At 49.5% G+C, this 15,988-nt stretch overlaps 8 protein-coding genes and 1 long non-coding RNA gene across 11 annotated transcripts; 5 read left to right on the top strand and 4 right to left on the bottom strand.

The window, feature by feature from the left end:
• Positions 1-32: 32 nt before the first annotated feature.
• On the bottom strand, positions 33-2,392 carry LOC4800389 (sphingomyelin phosphodiesterase). The gene is made up of 4 exons (XM_001357637.4): positions 2,249-2,392; positions 1,278-2,169; positions 336-1,203; positions 33-268 (listed from the first exon to the last, which is right to left on the bottom strand). The coding sequence occupies exons 1-4, from the start codon at positions 2,370-2,372 to the stop codon at positions 152-154; spliced, it is 2,001 nt and encodes a 666-aa protein (XP_001357674.3). The 5' UTR covers positions 2,373-2,392; the 3' UTR covers positions 33-151.
• Positions 2,393-2,900: 508 nt separating this feature from the next.
• On the bottom strand, positions 2,901-6,480 carry LOC4800390 (sphingomyelin phosphodiesterase). The gene is made up of 6 exons (XM_033378430.1): positions 6,383-6,480; positions 5,939-6,322; positions 4,229-5,871; positions 3,423-4,140; positions 3,218-3,367; positions 2,901-3,147 (listed from the first exon to the last, which is right to left on the bottom strand). The coding sequence occupies exons 3-6, from the start codon at positions 5,251-5,253 to the stop codon at positions 3,013-3,015; spliced, it is 2,028 nt and encodes a 675-aa protein (XP_033234321.1). The 5' UTR covers positions 5,254-5,871; positions 5,939-6,322; positions 6,383-6,480; the 3' UTR covers positions 2,901-3,012.
• A 41-nt stretch (positions 6,481-6,521) lies between these two features.
• On the bottom strand, positions 6,522-7,376 carry LOC117183689 (uncharacterized). Of its 2 annotated transcripts, none has more exons than XR_004468830.1 (2): positions 6,944-7,376; positions 6,522-6,882 (listed from the first exon to the last, which is right to left on the bottom strand). It is a non-coding gene; the product is annotated as an uncharacterized lncRNA (long non-coding RNA). The 2 variants fall into 2 exon arrangements; XR_004468829.1 differs by having other exon boundaries at positions 6,968-7,137.
• Positions 7,377-7,390: 14 nt separating this feature from the next.
• On the top strand, positions 7,391-9,929 carry LOC4800391 (RING finger protein 37). Of its 2 annotated transcripts, XM_001357639.4 has the most exons (3): positions 7,391-7,445; positions 7,508-8,492; positions 8,560-9,929. In XM_001357639.4, exons 2-3 carry the CDS (start codon positions 7,782-7,784, stop codon positions 9,340-9,342), a joined length of 1,494 nt encoding a protein of 497 aa, XP_001357676.3. In that variant the 5' UTR covers positions 7,391-7,445; positions 7,508-7,781; the 3' UTR covers positions 9,343-9,929. The 2 variants fall into 2 exon arrangements, with proteins under 2 accessions (XP_001357676.3, XP_003736234.1); XM_003736186.3 differs by having other exon boundaries at positions 7,407-8,492.
• A 329-nt stretch (positions 9,930-10,258) lies between these two features.
• On the top strand, positions 10,259-10,971 carry LOC6896724 (telomere-binding protein cav-like). Its single transcript, XM_002136901.3, has 2 exons — positions 10,259-10,453; positions 10,506-10,971. The coding sequence occupies exons 1-2, from the start codon at positions 10,331-10,333 to the stop codon at positions 10,941-10,943; spliced, it is 561 nt and encodes a 186-aa protein (XP_002136937.1). The 5' UTR covers positions 10,259-10,330; the 3' UTR covers positions 10,944-10,971.
• An 88-nt stretch (positions 10,972-11,059) lies between these two features.
• On the top strand, positions 11,060-11,923 carry LOC4800392 (glutamic acid-rich protein). Its single transcript, XM_001357640.5, has one exon. The coding sequence runs from the start codon at positions 11,172-11,174 to the stop codon at positions 11,850-11,852; it is 681 nt and encodes a 226-aa protein (XP_001357677.5). The 5' UTR covers positions 11,060-11,171; the 3' UTR covers positions 11,853-11,923.
• Positions 11,867-12,494, bottom strand: mRpS18C (mitochondrial ribosomal protein S18C). Its single transcript, XM_001357641.5, has 2 exons — positions 12,393-12,494; positions 11,867-12,337 (listed from the first exon to the last, which is right to left on the bottom strand). Exons 1-2 carry the CDS (start codon positions 12,424-12,426, stop codon positions 11,931-11,933), a joined length of 441 nt encoding a protein of 146 aa, XP_001357678.4. The 5' UTR covers positions 12,427-12,494; the 3' UTR covers positions 11,867-11,930.
• A 303-nt stretch (positions 12,495-12,797) lies between these two features.
• LOC4800394 (thyroid transcription factor 1-associated protein 26) lies at positions 12,798-15,394 on the top strand. The gene is made up of 3 exons (XM_015183062.2): positions 12,798-12,995; positions 13,055-13,316; positions 15,134-15,394. The coding sequence occupies exons 1-2, from the start codon at positions 12,873-12,875 to the stop codon at positions 13,286-13,288; spliced, it is 357 nt and encodes a 118-aa protein (XP_015038548.1). The 5' UTR covers positions 12,798-12,872; the 3' UTR covers positions 13,289-13,316; positions 15,134-15,394.
• LOC26533669 (uncharacterized) lies at positions 14,753-15,394 on the top strand. The gene is made up of 2 exons (XM_015183481.2): positions 14,753-15,065; positions 15,134-15,394. The coding sequence occupies exons 1-2, from the start codon at positions 14,921-14,923 to the stop codon at positions 15,148-15,150; spliced, it is 162 nt and encodes a 53-aa protein (XP_015038967.1). The 5' UTR covers positions 14,753-14,920; the 3' UTR covers positions 15,151-15,394.
• Positions 15,395-15,988: the final 594 nt, after the last annotated feature.

The following is a 15,988-nucleotide window of genomic DNA, read 5'->3' as shown; positions in this document are numbered from 1 at the left end:
ATCCCATCCATCCAACCCTCTCACATCTGGGGTATCTTTGGGGTTTCTCTGAACTTTTACGAGTCGGTTTATTGTCGCGCTAATCGATCAGCGATAATTGCCCCCTAATGATATGGGCTATAAACACGGGGGCATCGATAAGACGGACGTGTTACATAAGGACTGCGGATGCAACCAGCAGCCCCAAGAGAGAGGCCAGACTGAGGGCCTTGAGTCCTGGGGCACCGCCATCGTCATTGTCCTCCTCGTCTTCCTCTTCATTCTCCAGCTGAAAAGGGCAAAGGGAAAAGGTCATAAAGTGAATGATAAAATCATGCACAGCCAGGACTACTCACGCTCTTCTCGAGGATGGCCTGGAGTTCACGGCAGCGCGTCCGTTTCTGGTAGTTGCTGGTGGCAATCCTGCAGAGCGTTTTGGACAGGCAGGCACTGTCGCAGCCCTGGTTGAGCTTCGGATCGGCACTGGTCACCTTGTACCGCCAGAACTTGCGGAGCAGAGCGGGCTTCTCGGCCATGGCCACGAGTAGCTTATCAATGCCCGCCGGACTGGTGTCCTCGGTAAACTCCTTGGTGAACTCGTACTCCAGGTACCACTCGGGCTGCTGCTCTGGCTGCAGATTCGCGGCAGTCAGGTTGAAGGTGTAGGTGAAGTGCTCCACCACCTGCCTGGTCGGAGGACTGAGTACGTATAGGCGGTAGTTGGGGTTCTTGTTGGAGTAGGTGGTGAGGCTGCCGCCGTTCCAGTTTATGGCCACTGCCAGGCCCTCCTCCGTGTAGTGCAGGTTCATCTCGTCCTTGTGCGTGTGGCCGCTGAAGATGCCTGTGATGATGCCGCTGAAGCGATTCAGCACCCGATTGTACTCATTGGCCCAGGCGGGCCAGCAGTCGCCATCTCCGGACGGAATGTGCGAGAGGATGTGCACCTTCTCGCCTGCCTGCTCCGCGGCCAGGAGCGTGTCGTGGAACCACTGCAGCTGCTCCTGGATCAAGGATCCGTTGTAGAAGAGCCACCAGTTGTAGAGGTAGCAGTCCATGCTGTTCAACGCAATGATTCGGTGCCCCTCGCTGGGAGAGATCGTGTAGTATCCTCCCCGACGCACAGTCGCCTCCGCCTCGGCTGGCAGCCACTTGGACCACAGCTTCCAGACGTGCTCGTACAGCCAGTCAACCTTCAGGGAATCGGGGATCTCATCGTTGCCAAAGCTGTGAAGAGGAACGGTATAGGTTTAATCACTTTGTGAGATGTGGAACACAAAAAAGGAACTAGGAGCACTCACACATTGGCCGGGTGGGGCTCGTGGTTGCCCAGACAGGAGTATACTGGCGTCTCCGGGAAGTACTCAGTCAGCAGACCATCGATCTCGGTGAGCATGTCAATGTTGCCCTGACGCGTGGTGGACCAGACATTGTGCGGCGGCACGTCGCCCGTGTGGTAGATCCACTCGATCTTGTGGTTCTCTTTAATGTAGTCGAAAGCGCTCAGGATCAGGTGCTTGGGGGTGTCGCAGTCGCGATAGTCGCTCCAATAGCCAGCCGCAGAGGAAGTAGGACTCGATTGCGGCAGGGCACTGCGGCAGCACATGGGCTCATCGCAATCGGCGTTGCCGCCGGCGTTGTACTCGGGGTCGTAGTGGATGTCGGTGAGATGCAGGACGAGATGATCCTGGGGGCTGCGGGCGGCCAGATCTGAGTTGGACTCGGTGGGAAAATCGCCCTCGATGGTCAGAGTCAGGTTGAACTCCTCCTGCTGCACCTGGCAGATGGGGATGGGAAGCATGCCGCAGAACGACTGCGAATTGGCGGCCGTCTCGTTGAAGATAAAGTCCAGGATGGGCCAGTTGAGGTCGAACAAGCCGGAGCAGACCTCCGGAGTCGCGATGCTGAAGTAGTCGCAAAAGCCTAGCACCAACTTCTTGGCCTCCGCCTCCCGGTTGGGTCCGCTCAGCTCCCCGTCGGTAAGGGTACGCACAAAGACGTTGATCGTGGAGCGGCAGATAGTGCACACGAAGTACTGGTCTGCCGATGTAAGATCCACCAACGTCTCTGTGAAGATGGCCTTCTTGCTGTGGCTCCCCCTCAGCTCCCTGCCCAGCTCCTTGAGTCTCTCGGACTCGACACCCGTTCGCAGGTACTTGACAAACTCGCGGCTTATCTCCTCGGCAACACCAGCTGCAAGAGAAGTCAATCTGATGTCAGTCGAAGCTGTCAATCGATCTCGATTTCGATAAGGAAATCGTAGAGCACTCACCTGAGACGGCAGAGATGGGATGATCCTCGCTGGTAAAGATAGCAGGGACTCCGGGAAGGTTGAAGGCCTGGCTGCCTAAGCAGAGAGCCATGCCCAGCAGTGCTATGCTCCAGAGCAACTTCATGGTGAAACTAATGGCCAGGACCGGTTCCTAACCCATATTTATAGCCTTGCTATCACACCCGCGGCTTATCTGGCCCAGAGATATCGCTGCTGGAAATGGCATAAGCCATCATTCCATACTAATGGCGATTCGGTGGCAGATTTATATGGTTGGAAGTGCTACCCTATCGATCAAATTTCGATGCTACTCATTATTCTTAGGTTTTTACTTAACATTCGCTTTAAATCATACTACTATTTGTTCTTCGACACTGCCTCTCCTCACCCGTAATGGCCTTTCATTCACGTGCTTGACTCCCAGCGATACCTTGATCATCATCATAACTATTTGGCCATAAACCTTTAACACGAAAATGCGCTACAAGTGGCTTGGTTTATGGTTTATGGCCGTCCATCAGCAGAAGCAGGCAATTGGTTAATTTGTCCTAATGCCGTGATCGCTATTAGCCGATAAGGATATTGATAAGGTCGCCAAGCAAATTCTATATATGGCAGGAGATAGCTGCCAAAAAAACAAGAGATTAGCAACTTGGATAGGGATAAGCGTATACTTATATATGCCACTTGGTGGGGATTTGGATTGGGATACAGTCACAAAGGAATTATATAACTTATGCTTATAAATGCTATAAATATATAAGTTAGAAGGTAAATCGAACGGACAGAGCTACAGCCAGCAGCGAACCGAGACTGAGCAGACCCAGGGTAGAGGCTCCATCATCATCATTATCATCGTCATCATCGCCACCTGGTGTGGTGGTCTCCTCGTTGTCCAGCTGAGGATACACAAAGGATACGCATTGGAATGGTATGATTTCTAGCGGATTTCTATGGTGCAGCACTTACAGCCAAAAACAGTCGCTCCCGGAGCTCCTCGCACCGTCCGCGCTGGTTGTTGATAGTCACAGAGGCGCGGCAGAGGGATCCGGCCAGGCAGTCGCGATCGCAGCCGCGGTTAATCTGCGGATCGGCAGAAGTCACCCGGAACCGCCAGTACTACGAAACAGAACAGAGTTAAAAGCAATGACGATGGGGGAGGACTGCCACACACCTTCCTTATCAGCTGCGGATTATCGGCAAACTCATCCAGCAGTTTGTCAATGCCTGCTGGGCTGGTGTCCTGTGTGAACTCCTTGGCGAACTCGTACTCCAAGAACCACACGGGCTGCTTATCGGGTGTCAGATTGGCCTCAGTTAAGTTGAAGATGTAGGTGCGGTGATCGAGCACGCCAAAGTCCTTGGCGCTGATGTCGTAGACCCTGTAGTCGGGGTTCTTGTCGGAGTAGGTGGTCACTGCACCGCCGTTCCAAGCCACAGCGGTGGCATGGCCCTCCTCCGAGTAGTAGACAAATAGCTCGTCCTTGTGCGAGTGGCCGGTGAAGATGCCGCTAATTGTGCCGCGGAAGCGTGTGATGCACTTGTTGAACTCGCGGGCCCAGACTGACCAGCAGGTGCCATCGCCCGAGGGGATGTGGGTGAGAATGTGGACATACTCGCTTGCCTTCTCCGCTGCCAGAAGAGTGTCGTGGAACCACTGCAGCTGCGGGATCTTGTCCGTGCCGCTGTGGTACAGCCAGAAGTTGTCCGTGTAGCAGTCGTTGCTGTTCAGGGCAATGATCCGGAAGCCCTGGCGCGGGGAGACAGTGTAGTAGCCGCCCTTGAGGATCGTCTCCTTGGTCTCGACCGGCAGCCACTTGGACCAGTCGTTGTACAGGTGCTCGTACAGCCACTTGGTGCTGACCTCTTCTGGCACACCCTCGGGACTGAAGCTGAAATATAAGATTAGAGAGGATTGGAAATGGGAGAGGATTAGCACAGCACTGAATATAGAATGGAATGAAGAATTTAACTACTTACAGATTGAGTGGATGGGGCTCGTGGTTACCTATGCAGGGGTAGATGGGAACATCGGGGTATGCCTCGTTTAGGCGGCTGCTGACCTTGGTCAGCACTTCGGTATTCTTCTCCACAGATGTGGCCCAGACCATGTGATCAACAATGTCTCCGGTTTGATAGACATAGTCGCACTTCTCAGTGGCCACGGCATGATCAAGGGCCGATTCAAAGCTGTGCCAGGGCAAGTCGCAGTCGCGATAGTCGCCCCAGAAGCCTGCTGCCTCGCTAGTCCCCTGCGCCGTCTCCTGGTTCCGTTGGCAGCACATGGGCTCAGCGCAGGAGGCGAGGCTGCCGGGCTCGTACAGCGGGTCGTGGTGGATGTCGCTGAAATGACAGATCTTTATGTCCGAATCGGTGGCCTGAGGGGGGTCCGCCTTGGGGCCGGTGATGGCCTCGCCGGTGGAGTCCACCGTAAGTGTCCAGTTGTAATCCTGGTTGGAGCCAGTGTTGCAGAAACTGAACTCCATGAACAGCGAGCAGAAGCTCTGCGAGTCAATCTCAGAGTTGCGCATGATGTATTCGACGCTGGGCAGGTTGGAGTCGATCAGACCCTCGCACACCTCCTCGGTCTGCAGGTTGAGGCGCTTGCAAACGTCCATGGCGAACTTCTTCATGAACTCTGCGCTGTCCTCGCCGTGGAGTTCACCGTCCTCCTCCCGGATGGTCTTGGCAAAGACGCGCATCACTGAGCGGCAGGCGACGCACACGAAGAAGCTGTCGCGCGTCTCCAGTTCGGGCAGATTCCGCGTGAAAATGTCCTTTTGGCTGTGCGAATTGGCCAACTGCGCGGTCAGCTTCTTGAAGGCCGGCGTTTCCACACCCGTCTTCATGTAGTTGAGGTATTCCTTCGCGAGCCGATCCGCCACGTCGTCCGCAATGGCGGACAGCACCTTGTCGTCCACCTCGAAGTCCACGGGCACACCTGGCAGGTTGACCGCAGATGCGACCAGCGCACTGCAGAGCAGCAAGAGCACGATTCCTTTCATGGCCGTCGTTCACTGCACAACTGAGGACGTCGCACCTGCCGAAGGTCCACTTATAGCTTCGCCGCAGCTTATCCGCCCGTAGTCGGTTCTTATCTTCCGAACTACTGATGGTCAAGCCATTCACAAGAAAGGGAAAACGCTCACACCGTCAAAGATTACCATAATCTCTCGCATTCCACCTGTGAACTTTTATTTTTGGCGCTGTTATGGCTTTCTCGAGTGCCTCTGGCTCTAATCTGCCTCCGGTGGGGCAGATTGTATTGCAGCCCCTCATACAAATGTTTTGCCTGCCGACTCAGCCTAACTCGGCAGAAACACTCCAGATGGGGATCGGGTACCCAGCCCCAAAGCACCAGAATTAGTCGCTGCTAGGCTTGCTCCCTCACCAATTCATCCTGAAGCAGCTTCCATACCAGGTGTCCCTGCTGGGAGCTCCAGTACCACACCACTCACTATTTGTATCAAAAATACAAAATTGATATAAAGTAGTTAACTTCCATTAAGTTTTCCATAAGTTGTTTTTAGTTGTTTTTTATAAACTTGCTCTGCCCTCGCCGTGGAGGCTCACCGTCTTCCGTCAATTTCAAAAACTTCCACTTTGCCCCAAATCTACGGAATCTGCGTAACGTAAATGTATAAATATGTAGCTGACATGTATCAAAATGTGTATACATGTAAAATTTACCATAATTCCCGAAGCTGAGATCCACATTGCGCATCTCTAGAAGTTCCAAATTCATTTTCGATAAATTTGAAAAACAGCTGACAAAAAACAAAATGTCCAGATACGAAAAACCGCAAAATCAATTTTACCGGAGTTGCAGAGACGTTTTGAAAAAAAAAACAATAATTTTAACGCGAGAAGAGTCGACTTGAGTCTGGTATATTTTGAAAATGAAACGGTATATTTTGGTATATTTCTGATGATCAGTCGGTCCTACTGCTGCACCTCTCTTACCGCGAAAAAATGATAATTTGGAATGGAATATTGCCCCAGGGGTATGGACAACAGCCAAAGCAACTTGCAAGGTTCATAGGCACCACACCTCGGCGAACCCTATCAATATACCTTTAAAATAAAAAGCCGATTTTGTCTTTAAAGTATATTGGGCAAAAGGGTTGATTTTACCTTCCATGCGTTGCGTTTTCTGGGCCGTTTTGCTCGTTGTCCATACCTTTTTTCCTCACGCATTTCGAGGCGCACGATTTCAAAGAATGGCCGCGGACCTAAAATGGCAAATATAATAGATCAGAGTTTAATCAGATGATTAATTATGGGATTTCGTTATATTTTTGACATAATTTATGGTTTTTCTTCGAACTTTCTTTGGGGGACCACTCCCACCCCACTCAAACCAAATTTATAAAGGAGTCAGCTCCAGCGAGGCGTGGAGGAGTATATCTATCTAATATATGCCATTCACAGCTGCCTGATGTCTCCACAAATGCAAATAAAAGTTCTCTGGTGAAGCCCACTGTCCAAGTGAGCGTGTCCGAGGGTCGATTGATCAGTGGCACCACAAGCCATGATACATTACCACTACCATGTAGTGGAGAAAATCATACAGAAAATATGTGGGCAAAGATATATATGCAATACTTATTGATACACATTTATTTCCGCATACCCTGGGGAGACGGATATTACAGAGTTAAAGATATGTTTGTAACCTCTTAAATGAATGCATACTCTATAAGACTATAAGAGACTGACCTCTGCCAGAAAGCTATTTCAACAAGCGTTTGCAGTTCAAGGTGGCTTACGAAGGCCAAGGATGAGTAAAGGTAACGAAATCAGCTTGAAAAACAGAATTTGTATATAAATCAAATGAAGTGGGGTATAGAGATGTCAGAGCGGATACCTGTTGACCAGCAATGACGTAACATTCCATACACACTTACGTTTTAAACCTTATTTTAGACACAATCCAATAAAAGGGAGTATTTAAAATAAGCTAGTCAAGTAGAAAATAGGTTCATTAATTGAATAAAATTATGTGGGCATAGCTAAATGTGCTATCTACCTAGTAATGTTCGACGGAATATCAAAAATCAGGAATATGTATGATGGAACTTTAATAATTCGTCAGTATATTTACGGTATATTTTAAAAATAAAACGGTATATTTCTGAGTGTCAGACGGTATATATTATCAATAAGTCCGTGGTCACACTGGTCACACTGTTCCCCAGTGAGTTTTATAAATATTCCAAAAGGCGATAAAAATCCGATGCTAGCTCCAACTCTCTTCAGGATCAAGGATAGTGAATTGTGAGCGATCTGCTCTGCCTTTTCATGCTCGGACTGTGATTACGCCAGCAGCAACGCATTAGACAGGAAGCTGTCGCTGAGACGCAGAACAGAAGTAGAGGCAGAGGCAGTGACGCCATTTTCTGTGCGAATAAAGAGCAGGTGGGGCCACACCACACCACAACACACCACAGAGACACACACGAGCTGTGCTGGCTCGTGACCAACTGCAGCGTTTGAGATTAGAGCACGCTCGAGTGGAGAGGAGGGGAGAGGCATGAGTAGCCTAATCAACTTCCTCAACCCCAAACTCAAGCCTTCCGTGGAATGCGAGGCCGTGTGCGAGGACGGCTACACGGCGGACAACCTGATAGCTAACGATGGGGAGCAGCTGGAGCGCGGCTTTATGTGCTTCGCCGTCTGCAAGCCGCCCGTCGAGATCGTCTTTGACTTACCCAAAGCCATCGACATGAAGGTTATTAAGCTGTGGCACACCTCCGGAGCCTTCCGGTCCACGGCCTTCGAGGTTCACAGCAAGTACGACGGCATCTGGGAGCGTGTGGCGAACGTTCGCGACCTGGCTAAGGGTGTTGACTCGGTCACCTTCTGTTACCAGAGTGATTACAATTCCCGCAGCAGTGCGGCCGCCGCCCAGCAGCAGAGCGAGAAGGTGTTCTTCTTTAAGACGGCTCACAAATTACTGGCCAACACAAACAGCGTGAAGATCGTGATCCGCGCCACGGAGCGCTGTCCCCCGGTGCTCCGCAAGATTCAGATCTGGGGCCTGCCTGCTCGCTCCCTGGACAAGGGCGACCGCGAGCTGATGAAGACCATCTGGAGCGAGATTAGCGATCCGTTCGGGCAGCGGGACCAGGCTCAGCACCCAGCCGGACAGCGGTCCCCCTCTCGCCACATACCTGAGCTGCGCGAGCAGTCCACGTTGTCGTTACCCGAAGAGTTCCTCGACTCCATCACCTGGGAGCTAATGGTAAAATTCCGTGTTGTAATACAATCTCCTCCCCAAATTTTTGCTCACGGATTTCCTTTGCTTTCAGATCTTTCCCACTGTGCTGCCCTCCGGCAAGGTGGTGGACCAGTCCACCATCGACAAGCACGCCGTGGAGGAGGGAAAGTGGGGTCGCCAGCCCTCAGATCCCTTTACAGGTCTCGAATATACCTCACAGCGCAAGGCAGTAATGAACCTCGCCCTCAAGGCGCGCATCGAAAAGTTCCTAATGGAGAACTCGGAGCACTTTAAGACAGTGCCCCGATCGCTAGGCAGCTCCCGAATGCGCCGCCGTCACGCCTCCCAGTTCGCCAGCAGCATGTGCCAACCGGGGCAAGGTAGCTTCGCCGCCGGGACCTACTCCTCGCTATCTAACGCGTACAAGCACCAGCAGCGCAAGACGAAGTCCACCGTCACCTTCACGGCCACCTCCTCATCGGCGGCCTTCTTAGGCCAGTCCCCCGCCTCGCCGCCGGCTGCGAAGCGGGCCAGACACAGCCACCATTCAGCCTGTGCCACTGTCACGGCCAGCAGCGTTCACCAGTCGCTTGCAGCCGCATCTACCTCGACGACAGGTCCGTCTTCCATCGACCAGGCCCTCCAGCAAGCTCTCCAGAAGATCACCCGCTTCACCCAGGTAGGATCCGTTGCCGGATCGGGAACCCCACCCCGCTGCATCAACTGCCGCAGCAGTCAGTTCGGCTACGAGATACGCACCTGCCAGCATCTGGTCTGTCGCGAGTGCCTAGTCCTGCTGTCGTCGACCCAGCAGTGCGTGTGCAAGGTCAGCTTCCGGGGAGCGGACGTCGAGCGCTACCACAAGCTGCCATAGTACCGTAGTGGATGGACATTGACTTGGACCCCTTTTCGTAGTCGTACCGTAGTTTAATGCTTCGATCTAGGTTCGTTTGTAAGTGCTTTTGTTGCCAATCCAGGAACTCCGGCCTGCAGCTGCAACCTGCAACCTGCGACCGTTTCTCCGACCTGTAATTGCAATAATTTCCTTTTTGGCAATCGTTACAATATGCTCTCCGGCCGTCTGCCCATCATTGTTCAGTTGTAAGTTAATCGCTTTAGCCCCATGGCCTCAACCTACGATTAGTTATAATCATATCAGAGTCGATTTTGGAAGGGGTGGTGAGAGCGGAGTGGAGTGGAGATTCAGATTCAAGCCAAAATGTGTACACTCAAGTTGGTGTGGCATCCACCACCACGGATCGATCGGGCGTTCCCAATTTCAGTATGTATCAGTATCAGGTCACTTTTAGTCATAGAACAGATTAGCATATAGAGCGCGCATAGTTTTTGTAGACCATTTATACAATCCCTAAAAAGACAGGATATTCAGCGCGTGGTTTATATATTCATACCAATTATATAGAATAAAAAACAATAAAAACTAAAGCACCTTAAATATCATCATCCTGTCAAGCCACACGGCTCTTGAAGCTTTCTGTCTAATATTCAGTATGCATTCAAAATATAAATACAACTACCTATTATGGTAATTTAGGAAGAGGAAGTAAAAAGCGAAAGACCCTAAGAGGGATTTTTTGAAGACGACTCTGAGACCTTTTCATCAAATCCGTGAATATCTTCTCTGCTTTTTTAATTGTTCTCGTTCCAATTAATACACTTTCCATAAGATAAAGATTTCTGTTGAAATGCACATCCGAATTTCTCTACACCGCAAGTACACAGAGATGTTTTCGCCACGGAGTGAACCCAGAGTTGTAGATCCAGAGCTGCATTAAAATTGCGGTAAATTGAGAAATTTAACGTAAGGCGCAAATAAATACAAGATAAGAAACAACGCCAAAATGGCACGCTCAGTGCTGAGCTATGCTCTCCACAAATTTCAGACCGAGAAGGCTCAAAAGCTGATGAGAAAGGCGAAAAATACGACCGACCGTGAATTGTTTGCGGCATTTAACGCGGCGACCGTAAGTAAAAGACACCTCAAGCAAGCGGCCATTACATGTAATGCGGTTGCAGAAAATAACCTCTGAGGATCTGCAGCGCGAGTACAGCAGCGAGGAAGTGAAGTCCCTGTGTCTGCGTACCAAAGTACGCGTGAAAATGCACTACTTCAACTCTGTGTGGGACGCCAAATTGAAGCGGGAGAAGAAGGGACGCCTTGCGAATAAGTCCGATTCGGCCATAAACGCCATGCTCGTCAGAGCGACGAAAAAGGAAAAATATAAGCCCTATACAGCCAAACATGTAGCCCAGTACAATCACATAGCCAAGTGTGAGCTTAAAAGGAAGAATAATTTGCGATTGGATCGTTGGAAGCGAGAAAAGTGGACGTCACAGACATTGACACGTTCTGAGCCGGAATCACATGGAATCAAACCCGGAAATGTTTCGGCTGGGCCGGCATCTCTATCGGCACGATTTGAGCTGAAATTGCCGGATATGCCTGTATTATAAATGGAATTACTTGCGCGACCACCGGCAACTCAGTAATAAAAAAAAAATAAATTATTAATTTTTATTGTCACAAACGATCTCTAGTGTTGAATTTACAAGACTCAGTGGCGCCATGGCAGTGTTTGTTCTTGGAACTAGTTTCGCAGGCAGTCTGGCAGCCCCTCGTTTTTATAAAATTTGTAAGCAATTCAATTTGAATCCATTTCGCATGTATTTTGCGGATTTTGAATGGAAGAGGCAGCGAATGGAACCCCGCAGTCGGCGCGGAGACCACGGCTTGGTCTGATGAGACGGGCGTGCCACACCACGCCTTTGTTGCGGCTGCAGCGGGAGGAATTGGGAACCACTACACCTACAGATCGGACAGAACAAGAGACTCCTCGCGCCCTTCCGCTGTCCACAAACAGTCGCAAACGCATCGGATTGTCCCGCATCCGTACGGAGCTGACCAAAAAGCGGCTGGAGTTCGCAGCCGCAAGCCAACTTAAGGAGAAGACCAGCGAGAAGGAGTCCACTCCAAGAGAAAAAGAAAAAAAACCACAAGCAAAGAAAGCGGAACGTACAGTGGCCAGCAAGTTGCAAGAGGATGAAAGGGGCAAGATAGTAGAAGACAAGGACCGACTGGAAGAGGATGATGAAAGAGCCAAGATAGTGGAAGACAAAGAGCAAATGGAAGAGGAGGATGAAGAAGTAGTGGACAAAGAGCAAATGGAAGAGGAGGATGATAAAGTAGAACCACAGGACAGCAGAATCGCCGAGCTGCAGGCAGACATCGAGACCTGGCGGCGGGGATTCATAGCTACTATGAACGACCTACAGGCCATGGTCGATCCCCGGCCGACAAAGAAGGCCGTGTTGATACAACTAGGTATTCCTCTCGAGATGCTGCGGTACCTGGAGGAGGACTGACACTCGGACAATGCTTCACGGTGGCAAAATGTATTACTCCGCAATAAAAACAGATTGTGAACAAAACTTAAGTGCAAACTAGTATTTATGGGGCCGCACGGGCCTCTCCGGATCGAAGAGCTTTGGGTCCTGCAGGAAGTCCAGGTCCTTGTGGTAGCCCGGCATCAGCAGACACTGCTGTGCCCGAAGAATGGCCCGCTCAACATCCTCCTGCTTCTGCTTGCATAACCCGGTTATGTGGCGTCCGTAGATGCGTCCCGTGTACGACGACTGGAACTGTGACAGCAGCCGAACATTCTTGTAGTGCGGGGTGATGTTGTTCTTGCACAGTATGCACTGCTGAGGGTCCTTCTCGAAGGGATTCGTTATGTCAATCGGTTCATCCGAGTCTCGTGTTGTGGTTTTGCCTTCCGCACTGCCGGTCTGGGCATAAAAGCGCGATGCAGGCCGGGCCAAACGGCTGCCAGCTAAATTGACAACAGTAGCTAGTGGGCGAAGGTTGGATTAGACGTTTCCCAAATAATTAGACAATATACTTGCCATTTTGTGCAATGAATTTAGTTATTTTTAACATTTTCAACGTTGTAGAGCTGTAATCGCGGAAAATATACGGTCTGACCGTCAAAAATATACCAAAATATACCGTCTCATTTTAAACATATACAGTAAAAATACTGACGAATTCAAGTTCTATTATACATATTCCTCGATTTTGATATTCCGTGGAATATTATTAGTTATATAGAACAATTATCCATGCCCACATAATTTAATTCAATTAATGAACCTATTTTCTAATTGTCTGGTTTATTTTAAACACTTGCTTTTATCGGATCTTGTCTAAAAAAAGGTTTTAGCGAAATAGTTCAAAACAAATAAAACGTAAGAGAAAAGTCCGATGTATCAGTAATTTACACCGTAACTACACATCTACATACATTCGACACAGAGACTAGTGTTGCTGTTGCAACAGCTGTTTAAGCACGTTTTTCGTTTGTTTATAAAAAAAAGTGGAATAAGATGAAGCCGAAAACACAAAAGCCGCAGGGAAAACCCAATAAAAAGCCAACGCACAGCAAGGCCAAGGCCACGCAATGGCAGAAGCCAAACTTTAAGCAGAAGCACAAGGCGAAGCCGAAAACAGTGTGTATAAGCAAAATGCTATGCCGCCCGTCTCTCACACATTCCGCACTGCATTTCAGGATAAACCAAACAAGCCCGAGATCCGCCAAATGATCCGACAGCAGAAGGCATCCAAAGCCGAGGCTGAGCGCCAACAGGTGCGGGCTGAAAAGGAGGCTCGCATTAAGGCCTACAAGAAGCAGCGCCTCGAAAAGACCAAGGCCATTAGCAAGCGCACCCAGCGCGGCCAGCCGCTGATGAAGGATCGCATGCAGCTGCTGCTCAAGCAGATCGAGGAGATGAAGCAACGCTGACACCTCACCTCATTACGCGCCTGACTGGGTAAGTCAATCTCCTCGGCGGGCCGGTTCATCGGCAGTTTCCGCACACGTTCCGAATGAAAATTAAATTTAATGCAACCTGTAATAAATTCGCATGTCTCGTGCTTCCGGCCGTGCGGCAACGCAACCCTTTGATTAGTTGCGATTGTTCGCTCCCACGAGCTATGCAAATTTTTCGCGGGAAATTGCTTCTCCCTTGCCAAGCCCTTTCGCGCCTTATCGGGTGGCACTGGCGTCTGCATCCTGTATACCTGTGTGCCCCAGCAACCCCATCTCCGTTGAAGACCCCAGCTGCCATTGCCGCGAGGCGTCTCCGCTAATTCCCTCGCGTATTCGCCAAAGCCAAACAAAGCAATTTGTTGTCATCTGCACTGGCAGTTCTCTTCAATTTCCACCAAATTTCGGGCATAATAATAAACTTTTATGCGCATTCCGCTGGCATAACATCCGCTTCCGCCTGGCAGGAGGATGGAGTGGTGTAAGTACTCCCTCCAAAATCCTGAATGACAATCAGCATGCGGTCTCATATCCGCACCATCGCATCCAAGGCAAACAAAGCGAAGCAAACTTTCACTTTTCGGATATTGCGAAACTATTGCTCTCGCCCAAACCTCAACCCTTTGCCACCCGCAGCGTGTGCGGCGCTCCGCGGCGCGTAGCTCGAACCGTTGACACAAATCGCACTAAATCAAAAATTATACTTTATACAAATAAAACGACGAAGACGACTAGAACGACTAGGACGAGGACGTTGCCAGCCCAGCGGAAGTCGCTAGACCCTGTGGCCATAAATCTCATATAGTCAAATATTGAATTACGCAGGATGTGCTGGAGAGGGAGATGCTCGAGGGATGGGCTCTAGGATAGAAAGGGTTCTTTCCAGCCATGCAATTCGCATATTCCCAATTTAGTGGGTCAGAAGGATGCTCGTGCATATGTCCTAGGTCCTGTGTCCTCCCCTCTGTACCAGTACGAGTGCGAGTACGGGTATGGGACATTTTCCGGCCATTGCTTTGTTCTGTTTATTTAATAAAAATTTGAAGTTATGAGTGCCCTGCCCTGCCCTTGGCCTGGGAGAGGGTCGCAGGGTCGTTTATGTGTCGATAATGAATAGTTATGGCTGCTCGGGCAGTGGGAGGGGTGGCGATTGCCGGAAGGGGGTTAATGCTTTGTTTGGGTCGCTTATAATGCAATTTATGCATGTTTATGTTCGAGTAGTCGACACTCGAGTGCAGGGGCTGTCACTGTGAGTCTCCCCGTCAATGGGATGGGTTGAGCTAGCTCTTGCGAGTAGATCTGGTATTCTGGGTATTCCATTCCATTCACTCGGGGGTTTACTTTCGGATTTATTGATAAGCACGCCCTAGTGGTAAAATCCAAACAGATAACGGCCTCATTGATTTCATCATCATCATCATCATTATCATCGTCAGCGTTTCGGTGATTTTATATAATTCGGGAGAATTCCCAATGACATAGATGGTTAATGTTTAGGAATTCCGACTCTTCGCCCGATGATTTATTTAAGAACAGTCATCGGCTACACCGCAGTAATCGTTTAGCTCTCAGCCGCGCTCAGTCGCACCATAAATATTCGCACTAAATATGAAGTACTTCAGGTTCGGTTGGCTTCTGTTGTTGGCGTTCCTGGTCCTCTGCTCTGGCGATGCCTTCGCGGCCCCCAAGCCGAAAGGCAGAGCCAAACCGAAAATAAGGATTCCCAAAATTAACATTAACATCCATCATAATAGTAAGTTGTGTCGTATGTTGTGCCAAGCCTACAAGCTAACAGATCGTTCTATTCCTTCTACTTTTTAGATATCCACATTGGCTAGGATCGGACTCACTCGCTTTGGATAATAGTCGTAGCTTAACTTAATTTAGATTTAGCCTTAACTTCTTTGCGATCCAAGAGATCCTCAGTATACATAATCGTACTGTTAAGGATGATTATGGCCATTATATGGTTATATGGCAGATCCATATAGTTTTCTATGAACTCTTTCAGAGTTTCAGAAGAACCATCGGAAGCCGGTTAGGGTAACCATTACAAATAAAGCTAAATTGTAAGAAACACAATTGTAAACAGCGTTTGTATTCGTATATAGGGTTTTGTTTACTTGAATTATAATGATTTATGTACTTCTCTATTGTGATTCAGTTCCCTCTTCCGTTCCCCATTTTCTGTTGACTAGCAAGCACTTTTCTGCAGGTCGAGAGGCACATTTCTTAATTACAATTTCGGCAACCCCGAAGAAGAGGACCTTCCCCTCTCCAATCCAGATTTACATGCGAAACTTGTGCATAGCATAACTCAGGGGCTTTCCAATCTTGTTAACGATTCGGTATGCTAATTAAATTCTTGGCAAAACAGAAGCAGAGGGAAAGTGAATTTTCACTTTCGTTTGGGGCTGTGATAAGAAAAAATCTGGCTGGAAATTAACACCCGACCGTGGACCATGGGAGAGATTCGCTCTCGCCGAACCGTAAAATGTTTCCCCAACAATTTGGCGCTGATCCTGTTCCGAAGGACCAACTTTTGGTTCAGAATTTATGGCTATCTTTGGGATGGGAATGGCTCTGACTGGGAGATGGGGTATGGGGAACGGGGACAGGATAGGGTGCAGTTGCTCTTATCTGGCTGAAATATTAACGGTTTAGGCTTAATTACAA

The sequence above is a fragment of the Drosophila pseudoobscura genome, chromosome 2 (genome assembly GCF_009870125.1).
Source record: "Drosophila pseudoobscura strain MV-25-SWS-2005 chromosome 2, UCI_Dpse_MV25, whole genome shotgun sequence".
Lineage (NCBI taxonomy): Eukaryota > Metazoa > Arthropoda > Insecta > Diptera > Drosophilidae > Drosophila > Drosophila pseudoobscura.
This window is presented reverse-complemented; position numbering and strand designations above follow the sequence as displayed.

Coding starts and splice junctions, on each gene's coding strand:
- LOC4800389 (XM_001357637.4), bottom strand. CDS start 2,372: ATGAAGTTGCTCTGGAGCATAGCACTGCTGGGCATGGCTCTCTGCTTA. Junction 2,170..2,248: donor TCCCATCTCTGCCGTCTCAG/GTGAGTGCTCTA, acceptor CTTCTCTTGCAG/CTGGTGTTGCCGAGGAGATA. Junction 1,204..1,277: donor GAGCCCCACCCGGCCAATGT/GTGAGTGCTCCT, acceptor TCCTCTTCACAG/CTTTGGCAACGATGAGATCC.
- LOC4800390 (XM_033378430.1), bottom strand. CDS start 5,253: ATGAAAGGAATCGTGCTCTTGCTGCTCTGCAGTGCGCTGGTCGCATCT. Junction 4,141..4,228: donor GAGCCCCATCCACTCAATCT/GTAAGTAGTTAA, acceptor CTTATATTTCAG/CTTCAGTCCCGAGGGTGTGC. Junction 3,368..3,422: donor ATCCGCAGCTGATAAGGAAG/GTGTGTGGCAGT, acceptor TCTGTTTCGTAG/TACTGGCGGTTCCGGGTGAC.
- LOC4800391 (XM_001357639.4), top strand. CDS start 7,782: ATGAGTAGCCTAATCAACTTCCTCAACCCCAAACTCAAGCCTTCCGTG. Junction 8,493..8,559: donor CCATCACCTGGGAGCTAATG/GTAAAATTCCGT, acceptor CTTTGCTTTCAG/ATCTTTCCCACTGTGCTGCC.
- LOC6896724 (XM_002136901.3), top strand. CDS start 10,331: ATGGCACGCTCAGTGCTGAGCTATGCTCTCCACAAATTTCAGACCGAG. Junction 10,454..10,505: donor CGGCATTTAACGCGGCGACC/GTAAGTAAAAGA, acceptor ATGCGGTTGCAG/AAAATAACCTCTGAGGATCT.
- LOC4800392 (XM_001357640.5), top strand. CDS start 11,172: ATGGAAGAGGCAGCGAATGGAACCCCGCAGTCGGCGCGGAGACCACGG.
- mRpS18C (XM_001357641.5), bottom strand. CDS start 12,426: ATGTTAAAAATAACTAAATTCATTGCACAAAATG. Junction 12,338..12,392: donor TAAATTCATTGCACAAAATG/GCAAGTATATTG, acceptor TTCGCCCACTAG/CTACTGTTGTCAATTTAGCT.
- LOC4800394 (XM_015183062.2), top strand. CDS start 12,873: ATGAAGCCGAAAACACAAAAGCCGCAGGGAAAACCCAATAAAAAGCCA. Junction 12,996..13,054: donor ACAAGGCGAAGCCGAAAACA/GTGTGTATAAGC, acceptor ACTGCATTTCAG/GATAAACCAAACAAGCCCGA.
- LOC26533669 (XM_015183481.2), top strand. CDS start 14,921: ATGAAGTACTTCAGGTTCGGTTGGCTTCTGTTGTTGGCGTTCCTGGTC.